The sequence below is a fragment of the Citrus clementina genome, unplaced genomic scaffold (genome assembly GCF_000493195.1).
Source record: "Citrus clementina cultivar Clemenules unplaced genomic scaffold, Citrus_clementina_v1.0 scaffold_9, whole genome shotgun sequence".
Classification (NCBI taxonomy): Eukaryota; Viridiplantae; Streptophyta; class Magnoliopsida; order Sapindales; family Rutaceae; genus Citrus; species Citrus x clementina.
Window position 1 is genome coordinate 7,361,296 of NW_006261964.1, and position 10,781 is coordinate 7,372,076.

General features: G+C 34.2%; 3 protein-coding genes across 3 annotated transcripts; all 3 read right to left on the reverse strand.

Annotated features, from left to right (window-relative positions):
• Positions 1-1,689: 1,689 nt before the first annotated feature.
• On the reverse strand, positions 1,690-2,638 carry LOC18032427 (transcription factor MYB120). Its single transcript, XM_006420336.2, has 3 exons — positions 2,616-2,638; positions 2,286-2,387; positions 1,690-2,200 (listed from the first exon to the last, which is right to left on the reverse strand). Exons 1-3 carry the CDS (start codon positions 2,636-2,638, stop codon positions 1,690-1,692), a joined length of 636 nt encoding a protein of 211 aa, XP_006420399.2.
• A 1,532-nt stretch (positions 2,639-4,170) lies between these two features.
• Positions 4,171-6,184, reverse strand: LOC18032487 (pentatricopeptide repeat-containing protein At3g12770). Its single transcript, XM_006420337.2, has one exon. The coding sequence runs from the start codon at positions 6,086-6,088 to the stop codon at positions 4,190-4,192; it is 1,899 nt and encodes a 632-aa protein (XP_006420400.1). The 5' UTR covers positions 6,089-6,184; the 3' UTR covers positions 4,171-4,189.
• A 2,530-nt stretch (positions 6,185-8,714) lies between these two features.
• LOC18032378 (transcription factor MYB2) lies at positions 8,715-9,679 on the reverse strand. The gene is made up of 3 exons (XM_006420338.2): positions 9,526-9,679; positions 9,311-9,440; positions 8,715-9,225 (listed from the first exon to the last, which is right to left on the reverse strand). The coding sequence occupies exons 1-3, from the start codon at positions 9,677-9,679 to the stop codon at positions 8,715-8,717; spliced, it is 795 nt and encodes a 264-aa protein (XP_006420401.2).
• Between the last annotated feature and the right edge of the window lie 1,102 nt (positions 9,680-10,781).

The following is a 10,781-nucleotide window of genomic DNA, read 5'->3' on the forward strand; positions in this document are numbered from 1 at the left end:
TGCGATTAAGAGAATCTAGTTCCAATCTTAATTTGGGATCACAGATTGATATAAAAAATGTTAAAAAGAAGACAGCATTTAGTTTTATATGTTCATAATCAAGCTTTTGTAAAACGATTATGGCGACAAAGGTAACCAAAAGGCCAACAGAACTTGCACTAAATTTGAAAGTACTCCGTAACCTTGTCCTTTCATATCCTTTTCAGTACTGGACCTAAGCTATACAACTTTATCATCATCCGAAAGATGTGATTATTCTGGTTCATCCCTTTGCTGCTTAAATTATTTGAATGCTTTCCATCATATCATCTGTCATTCTGTCTTTTCTTGAGCAACATTTGTCATTTTTTTTTATCAAATTAATAATCTAGTAATCTCCTTCAAGAAAATTTTATCGGGACAGTCCAATTTAAAAGCTCGATGGGAGTCCATTATGACCCCGCAGCCAAACAGCTAGGCCACCATAGCACAGTGTAAGGGGTGGGCAAATTCAGATTCAGATCCATTTAATTGAATTTCAGGTTAATCAGATTGAGAAAAAAGTAATCCAAATTCAATCCGAACTTATAATTCAATTTGATTTGATCTGAATATCAGATTGAAAATTGCATCATGAATGGTTTGCATATGCACAATACTAGTTTAGTTTCTTCAAATTTTCAGATTGAATAGGTTTGACCTGATCTAATCACAATTCAATCCAATCGAGATGGAGTTTTCACCCGCATCCAATCTAAATTCAAATTTTTTAGATCGGATCGGATCGGATCGGTCAAATTATTTGTCCACCCCTATGCAACACTTCCAAACAATTTATTCATTTGGGAGCGATGCGGTGTGGCAGCAGAGCTGCTTAGCTGCTGCGAAGACACCTCGGTTTCCAACCATCCTAAGTGTATCATTTAGGAGACAGCAATGGGACCCACAATGTTAAATTTAATTATATAACTTCTCATTTTGATACTATGTAATTTTTTTTTGGTGGTACAAGAGGTATGGAGTTCGAACTGTGCTTCCATGAGTCGAAAAAGAGCCTAAATTCTACATTCGTGTAAAATACTTCCAAAAAATAATAAACAACTTAAAAAAGAGAGAGAGAAAGAAATAATGAGCCTACTGGTTTGGCTGCTATGATGTCTATTGCCCATCTATAATCAAAAGATTTTGGGATCAAATTTAACTCATGTGAAGATAGTTAAAGATTTAACCCTCTCGCCAGTTCTGAAAGATAATTAGTATAATTTATCTTGCTATCTGGTTTGGGTGGGATTTCTGTGCCTTTTTTTTTTTCCTTTTTTAATAAAGAAAAAGTTTATCTAAAGGAGGATACAAAACTATCATTTGTCAATAACAAAACTCTTGTTGATGTCCTATTATTGCTCGTAAATAATTAATAATGGATACTTACAATCTTTCCACAAAGCACCAAACACCTAAGCATCACTACTTCTCATCTTTCCATGCAAAATTGGACCACTTTATTAATTAATGAGAAAGAAGTACATAAAGTTTGGGATTGCATATGTTATTACAACCCAAATTTTCACACCATTGCATCAGTCCAAAGCTCCAGCAAAGCTGTGTTAAGAGCCTTGTCATTTGATGACCCCCAGAAAAAAAAACAGTAGTACTAGACTAATTTTAAGTCATGCAATAATTTAGCAAATTAACAAAAATAACCCAACAAAATTAACAAAATGGAGCCACTAAATTGTGGAAACTAGCTTTGCTTGTTGCACAAGCAGCAGCACCAAAATCATCCAAATTCCACAAACCGTCCCACAGAATTTCCTCATTGGAGGGCTCTGTCATAATCGCACTATTGTTGTTGCCATTAGGCATCCAATTATAAAAGAAATTATTGGCTTGTTGATCCTGATCAGTTATTGTATTAGGATGATATCCCATAAACTCTGGCCTCGGCGCCTGAGGTATATATGGCACTCTATGCTCACTTTCATCAAGCAAGAACATGATCCTTTTCAAGTCCAGTTGATTAAGTTGCATGTCTTGCTGCTGGTGCTGGTGCTGGTGCTGGTGCTGTTGTTGCTGATGAAATTGTTGCCTTTTCAGAAGGCGATTTTTCGCCTTATCAGTGTTATCAGAAGAGATTTTAGCCTTTTTCTTGAAATGGGTCCTCCAATAGTTCTTGATTTCATTATCAGTTCTTCCTGGCAAGCTTCTAGCAATTGTTGACCACCTAAAATAATATCGTTGATTTGTTAGCGTATTATTATAAACGTTAATTAACTTAAATAGAATTATAATCAAACTATTATATTTACCTGTTTCCCCATCTAGCATGCAACTCAAGAATTATGCTTTCTTCGTGTGGTGTTATTTGCCCCCTCTTGAGGTCTGGCCTCAAATAATTCACCCACCTCAATCTGCAAAATTCTAAAACTTGATGAATTTGAGAGTTTTGTCTTATAAATTAAGCTAATTAGCAATAAGAGAGCAAGTAGTTTAACGAAAAATTTGTTTCAAAAATATTATGGTTTAAGCATATTCATTCAGTCAAGGAAGAATTTTTTATTTAGTGCAACAGATAATAGAAAGTCTAAATTAAGCAAATTAAATTGTAGCTTGAAAAATTGATGCAATCATAAAAATACTTGAGCAAAATCAAATTCTTCATATAAATTAAATTTGTCTTAAGTAGGAGTAATATCTGGCTACGCTATTGATCTTAATTTCATGCAAATCTTTCAAGAACCAATTATGATCTCGGTGGGGAAATAATTTGTCATAATTTATCCTGGATTTCTTAAAACAATTCTGTTGTTTTTGTTTTGCATTATTAGATGGATTTTAATCTTATGCAACAACCCTCCAGTTTATTAATTTGCTTGTAGTCAAGATGACACTCCGAAGATATCTTGCAATAAAACTGTTGCCAAACATATTATTAAGCAGCTTCGGCTCCCAAAATGAGGTCTAGCTCAGCTCTAGTGAGGAATGTTAAAAACACTAGCCCGGCACGGATCCAGATGGACCTGGGCAATGCGGGTTGGATATTACCTGGACTCGGGCAATGTAGGCTGGATATTACCAAGTCCAAAGATGCGTTTGCCCAGACCCGAGCTTCATTTGATAAATTCAGTATCCAAGCCTAGCTGTAGCATGAAACTTGGATTTTATAAAAAATATATTATTTTAAATAACTATATTTATTTAACCCACTTATTACATATGTTTAAATTTTACATATTTAAAGTTCATATTTTTAAACCTAATTCATTAAGATAAAAAATTAAAATTTAAAAATAAACATATATAATATTCTAAAATATAAAATATAAGTTTTTTAAGTTGGAATGCAAAAATTAAGCTCGATGTTGAGCTCTTTAGGCCTAGCCTAGATGTTCAAAACAAAAAAATACCCGATCCAAATTGGAATTGCCGTACCCAAGAACAATCCGGGTTTTTAGGGTTTAGGGTGCGTTTGGGATTGGGATTAGACAATTATAGCTTAAAAGATATAGTAATAAAATATTTAGTAGACACTATTTACTATAACTTAGAAGTTATATTTATATGATTTTTCGCGTGTATGATGAAAAATTTATTATTTTTTTAATAATTTTGTATCAAAATTATTATTTAAAATTTATATTTACTGCATATCATTAACTTTTGTTTCATAATTATAACTTTTTTTTCCGCAGTAATTGTATCTTAAAAGTTACAATACTTCAATCTCAAACAGTACCTTGAATTTTTCATAAATAGAAAAACGATTAAGGTTAAAATAAATTTTTTTTATTTGAGTATTTTGATACTTTTACTTAAAAAGGATAAAATAATCAATTGGTCTTATATTAAAAGCAAAGTTAGCCGTCAAAAGATTGTCAAAAATCAAAGTCACAAGATTTAATTGAATAATTGTCCACAATTCTTCTTTATTTGATTTTTTTAAAATAATACGAAATTATGTTATTATATTTTATGAATTGGGTATATTTACAAAAATTGCGAGGTAAAATATCACCAATCCAAAAATAACTGACTATAAAAATTTTTCATAAACACAAATAAAATATTTAAAAGTATAATAGCAGAAAAGTAGTATGTGCAACTATTTCTGAAACAATGGGATTCATCGGTCCAGTGTCGTCTCTCTGAACAAAATAATTGAACAATTGTGACATTTCTAATTTTATAAGCCGCGATAAAAAATAAAATTACATTAAGGAGAATCACTAGAAAACCATGTCATCTTTCCTAGATGAGGAGAGGCAGCAGCTCCTCTCATTATTAAAATGAGATCATCCAGCATCTCGTAGATTGAAACAGAACAAGGATTTGCTTTATCAGCAACAGAAAAACAATGGGTCTTCCCATGAATGCTAATCCAACTGCACCCAGGTGACTTCTTTAAACCTCTATCTTTCATCATTGTTCTCAACTCAGCTACAGCATCCCATCTTCTAGAGGAAGCATACAAGTTTGATAGTGATACGTAGTTTGAGGGATTCTCTGGTTCTAACTGAATAAGTGACTTGTAAGCCAAATCCTGCATCTCGGAGTTCCCATGCATTACAGAAGCACTAACAAGAGCCCCCCAGATGCTTGGACTGGGTTCAACAGGCATTGTTTTAATGAAATCGAGTGCTCTATCAAGCTGACCAGCTCGACCTAACATATCAACAACACAAGCACATATCTCAGTTGTTGGCTTAATTCTGTATGTGTTTATGACTGAATTGTATATATCAAGGCCTTCGTTTATCAATCCTGACCTGCCGCAGGCAGAAAGAACCCCAACAATTGTTATAATATCTGGTTTGCTCCCAAGGCAAACCATCTTATTGTACAATAACACAGCTTCATGTCCCTTCCCATGTAATCCATATCCTGAAATAATTGAACTCCATGAGATTGCATCTTTGTTAAAAGAACTATCCTCAAATACTCGCCTTGCACAATCCAAGCTCCCACACTTAGAATACATATCTATCAAAGCATTACACAGAGACACATCATGATTCAACTCCTTTCTAATTGCAAATCCATGAATTTGTTTGCCACCACTTAAACCAATAAGTGAGCTACAAGTGGGAAGAACACTCACAAGTGAAACTTTATTAGGTTCTATTCTATCTTTCAACTGCATTTCATGAAAAAGAACCAATGCTTCATCCAAATCTCCATTCAGCACATAACCATTGATCATCGCCGTCCAGGCATAAACATTTCTACGCTTCATTTGATCAAATACTCGCCTACTCCAAACAACTTTATTATCCCTTGAATACATATCAATCAATGAACAAGCCAAATGAAAATCCGAATCAAAACCAATATCCAACTCATTCCTCACAATATAACAATGAAGCTCCCTACCATAATCCCATCTTTTAGTGTTTTCGACATTACCACCAATCAAAGTCAAAAGACTTGAAACAGTAAATGCATCAAGTTTCACTCCATCAATCTGCATAGACCAAACAATTTCACACAAATCCTTACCCAAACTAAAATCCCCCGAACTCGCATGCCCCGAAATTCGCACATTCCAAGAACCCACATTTCTTTGAGGCATTTCATCGAACAGGTTCAGACATTCACTAAATTTTCCACATTTAACATACATAGACATAAGAGAATTGGCCAAAATAACATCCACAACAAACCCAATTTTAATACTCAGCCCATGAATCAACATTCCAACATTTAAGTCCTTAATCTCACCACTTAATTTTGATATGGTTGCTAGAGTAAAATCATCTGGTGACACATTGCTATAATACATGTTACTAAACAACTCCAAAGCTTCATTTTGTCCATGGTTTTTGACATACCCATTAATCAGTGAGTTGTACAGATACACGTCCTTGTGTTGAATTGAGTTGAAAACGAGTTGAGACTGAGTTGGCTGGCCGCATAAAGCGTAAGCAGTGATGAGTTTTGTGCTTACGAATGGGTTTGAAATGTGGCCGAGCGAGAGGATTTGAGAGTGGGATTGTTTGGTGAGTTTCAGAGATCGATGGGTGGCTGAAACCTGAAGAAAATGCTGCACAGTGGCAGAAGTATAATTACGGGAGGTTACGAGGGCAAACGTGTTGCGCGCAGAGGAGAGGATCATCAGAGAACAGACAGTTTATGAATGTCCGCTGAAACGGAGTGTCCTACAAGGTTTTCGGTCATATAATTTAATTTATGATATATTATATATACCACTAATAAAATTTTTGGGAGGTTAAGAAAATTTCTTGAGGCTTTCGATAAAAGAGAAGGTAACGCTATATTCAAATGTGCTTCATTGTCGATATGATCATAGATTATTATCAAAATAAAACTCATGGATATTTAAAGTCAAGTCATAATATCCGTTAAGAGTTAAAGACCTTCAAAGTGTATCTGAGATTATAAATTATTATGTTTACAAAGATTCAAGTTTTTCAATATGGGTTGTGGAGGTTAATTAAATTTTCACTTTTAAAGATTTAGAGATAAATGAGCTAATTTTGAGTATAGATATTCAGATTATATTATCACAAAGTTGATTTAAAACGTTGTGACAGAACTTCTTAATATCAATAAATTGTAATGTGATTAAAAAAAACTTTTATACTAATCATATTTTATACAATTAACAAACCGTTAGTAGTAGAATTACTAATCACATGAATTTTCGTCTCTTTGACACTATCTTTGAGAATATTGTAATTTTTTTTCTTCTTTTTAGTTGGAGAGTAGGGGTTTTATTTAAGTCTTTCTCAAATGTTGCAATGATAGATTTCTCTCCTCTGAAGAATGGATAACAATCTCTTTAATTAAGGATATGTACTTTATAGTATAAATCAATTTATTGTTGAAGTACTCTTACTTCGCTTTAATGATACCCCGAACAAAAATAATTGTTATTCGTTTGATTCCAGGTATGCCTGAATACTAGCTAGATGTTGCTCGCTAGAATGTCAACACATAGGCCACAGCATACGTTTCCATTGCAAATTAATTATATCAAAGTTTCAAAAAGTGTGATTGAGCAAATCGGAAAAATATAATGTATGAGATAGTGCGATTAAGAGAATCTAGTTCCAATCTTAATTTGGGATCACAGATTGATATAAAAAATGTTAAAAAGAAGACAGCATTTAGTTTTATATGTTCATAATCAAGCTTTTGTAAAACGATTATGGCGACAAAGGTAACCAAAAGGCCAACAGAACTTGCACTAAATTTGAAAGTACTCCGTAACCTTGTCCTTTCATATCCTTTTCAGTACTGGACCTAAGCTATACAACTTTATCATCATCCGAAAGATGTGATTATTCTGGTTCATCCCTTTGCTGCTTAAATTATTTGAATGCTTTCCATCATATCATCTGTCATTCTGTCTTTTCTTGAGCAACATTTGTCATTTTTTTTTATCAAATTAATAATCTAGTAATCTCCTTCAAGAAAATTTTATCGGGACAGTCCAATTTAAAAGCTCGATGGGAGTCCATTATGACCCCGCAGCCAAACAGCTAGGCCACCATAGCACAGTGTAAGGGGTGGGCAAATTCAGATTCAGATCCATTTAATTGAATTTCAGGTTAATCAGATTGAGAAAAAAGTAATCCAAATTCAATCCGAACTTATAATTCAATTTGATTTGATCTGAATATCAGATTGAAAATTGCATCATGAATGGTTTGCATATGCACAATACTAGTTTAGTTTCTTCAAATTTTCAGATTGAATAGGTTTGACCTGATCTAATCACAATTCAATCCAATCGAGATGGAGTTTTCACCCGCATCCAATCTAAATTCAAATTTTTTAGATCGGATCGGATCGGATCGGTCAAATTATTTGTCCACCCCTATGCAACACTTCCAAACAATTTATTCATTTGGGAGCGATGCGGTGTGGCAGCAGAGCTGCTTAGCTGCTGCGAAGACACCTCGGTTTCCAACCATCCTAAGTGTATCATTTAGGAGACAGCAATGGGACCCACAATGTTAAATTTAATTATATAACTTCTCATTTTGATACTATGTAATTTTTTTTTGGTGGTACAAGAGGTATGGAGTTCGAACTGTGCTTCCATGAGTCGAAAAAGAGCCTAAATTCTACATTCGTGTAAAATACTTCCAAAAAATAATAAACAACTTAAAAAAGAGAGAGAGAAAGAAATAATGAGCCTACTGGTTTGGCTGCTATGATGTCTATTGCCCATCTATAATCAAAAGATTTTGGGATCAAATTTAACTCATGTGAAGATAGTTAAAGATTTAACCCTCTCGCCAGTTCTGAAAGATAATTAGTATAATTTATCTTGCTATCTGGTTTGGGTGGGATTTCTGTGCCTTTTTTTTTTTCCTTTTTTAATAAAGAAAAAGTTTATCTAAAGGAGGATACAAAACTATCATTTGTCAATAACAAAACTCTTGTTGATGTCCTATTATTGCTCGTAAATAATTAATAATGGATACTTACAATCTTTCCACAAAGCACCAAACACCTAAGCATCACTACTTCTCATCTTTCCATGCAAAATTGGACCACTTTATTAATTAATGAGAAAGAAGTACATAAAGTTTGGGATTGCATATGTTATTACAACCCAAATTTTCACACCATTGCATCAGTCCAAAGCTCCAGCAAAGCTGTGTTAAGAGCCTTGTCATTTGATGACCCCCAGAAAAAAAAACAGTAGTACTAGACTAATTTTAAGTCATGCAATAATTTAGCAAATTAACAAAAATAACCCAACAAAATTAACAAAATGGAGCCACTAAATTGTGGAAACTAGCTTTGCTTGTTGCACAAGCAGCAGCACCAAAATCATCCAAATTCCACAAACCGTCCCACAGAATTTCCTCATTGGAGGGCTCTGTCATAATCGCACTATTGTTGTTGCCATTAGGCATCCAATTATAAAAGAAATTATTGGCTTGTTGATCCTGATCAGTTATTGTATTAGGATGATATCCCATAAACTCTGGCCTCGGCGCCTGAGGTATATATGGCACTCTATGCTCACTTTCATCAAGCAAGAACATGATCCTTTTCAAGTCCAGTTGATTAAGTTGCATGTCTTGCTGCTGGTGCTGGTGCTGGTGCTGGTGCTGTTGTTGCTGATGAAATTGTTGCCTTTTCAGAAGGCGATTTTTCGCCTTATCAGTGTTATCAGAAGAGATTTTAGCCTTTTTCTTGAAATGGGTCCTCCAATAGTTCTTGATTTCATTATCAGTTCTTCCTGGCAAGCTTCTAGCAATTGTTGACCACCTAAAATAATATCGTTGATTTGTTAGCGTATTATTATAAACGTTAATTAACTTAAATAGAATTATAATCAAACTATTATATTTACCTGTTTCCCCATCTAGCATGCAACTCAAGAATTATGCTTTCTTCGTGTGGTGTTATTTGCCCCCTCTTGAGGTCTGGCCTCAAATAATTCACCCACCTCAATCTGCAGCTCTTTCCATTCCTTCTCAACCCTATACAGCCAAAAATAAGTTTTTAACATGCAAAAAGCACTTTTAGAGAAGCAGAAGCAAAAGCAGTTTACAGTTTTTTATTCACCTGCAAGCCTGGCAACAGAGTTCCATCTGCCTTCACCATGTAGCCTAACATATTCAATGAGAAGCCTATCTTCTTCAGCAGTCCAAGGACCCTTTCTCCAGCCTTCATCAATAATGCCCCAACCCATTTGTGCACCCATCATTCCCCAAGACATGTGAAATTGTCAAATGAAAAAAGCAAAAGCGTTAAGCAGCTTAAGTAGCTAGCTAGCGAAGTTATAATTATTCAAGCTTTTGCTTTGTGTTACAAGCAAAAGCTTATTTATAAGCCTAAGCTTTTTAATTGTCCTCCAAATTCTATGGCACTTCGAGGTGAGTGTGTGTGGCATATTTATATACGCACTAAAGCAATAACTTTATCATTCCATCAGTCAATTTACTGTCCTTTTCAAAATCATACATATCCTTTTCCTGTGCAAGAGCTACTTGTGATTTCTAGGATACCATCATCACTTGGTAAAATGACTAGAACAACCTTTTCATCATGCAGGGTTCTGATCGATCAACGGTTGTGATGAAGTAGGGGCAATTAGGAAGATTTCAAAGAATGTTAAGGCATTGGGTGACATGTTCTATTAAGGGATCAAATCCAATTAGAATATATTTGTTGATGCTAAAGCAAGACAAAGAGAGACACGAATCTCATAGCCTTTGGCCACGTATTAACTAGGGCTTATGCATCAAGACAATAGGAATTAGTAGCTCTGGAAAATATAGGAAATAAAATATCAACTGGGTGGTGGATTTTTTTCATTTGAAAATTACTTGAGACCAATGGGGTTTTACCAGCTGTTGTCTTTGTTTTCTTCTAAAGGGTATGAATACATTTAATCTCCATTAAATCTTAATAAAATAGAATTTGTTGGATTCCATATCGGGCATTGAGGTCATTTAAATATTCATCCTATTGATGGTTTTGGTACGTCACAAGGAGGACAGGTGGTCTCTTTGGTTATGTTCTTCCGAGAGAGGTGCTTCAGGGGACTACTCACTGTATATATTTTCATTACTCATTGCTCTTGTTTCGCCACATATGGCAAAGCATTGTATTTTTTTATTATAGGGTTTGAGAATTTAAAGAAAACTGAAAATGAAAAGTGATTAGGTGGGCTGATAATTGTATGAGTCTAGTTAGTTGATGTCATTATTATTATTATTTTTACAAGAGATCATCTAATATTCGAAAATTATATTGAATCCCAACTAATTCAGATTTAAATCGGGTAGAATTATTATGGCCGCAAAACTTTCTCAATA

Excerpts from the sequence above, each read along its gene's own strand:
- LOC18032378 (XM_006420338.2), bottom strand. The coding sequence starts at position 9,679 with ATGTCTTGGGGAATGATGGGTGCACAAATGGGTTGGGGCATTATTGAT. Across the intron at positions 9,441-9,525 it reads CTCTGTTGCCAGGCTTGCAG|GGTTGAGAAGGAATGGAAAG; the intron begins GTGAATAAAAAA and ends TTGGCTGTATAG. Across the intron at positions 9,226-9,310 it reads CATGCTAGATGGGGAAACAG|GTGGTCAACAATTGCTAGAA; the intron begins GTAAATATAATA and ends ATATTATTTTAG.
- LOC18032427 (XM_006420336.2), bottom strand. The coding sequence starts at position 2,638 with ATGAAGAATTTGATTTTGCTCAA. Across the intron at positions 2,388-2,615 it reads AAGAATTTGATTTTGCTCAA|ATTGAGGTGGGTGAATTATT; the intron begins GTATTTTTATGA and ends AGAATTTTGCAG. Across the intron at positions 2,201-2,285 it reads CATGCTAGATGGGGAAACAG|GTGGTCAACAATTGCTAGAA; the intron begins GTAAATATAATA and ends ATATTATTTTAG.
- LOC18032487 (XM_006420337.2), bottom strand. The coding sequence starts at position 6,088 with ATGATCCTCTCCTCTGCGCGCAACACGTTTGCCCTCGTAACCTCCCGT.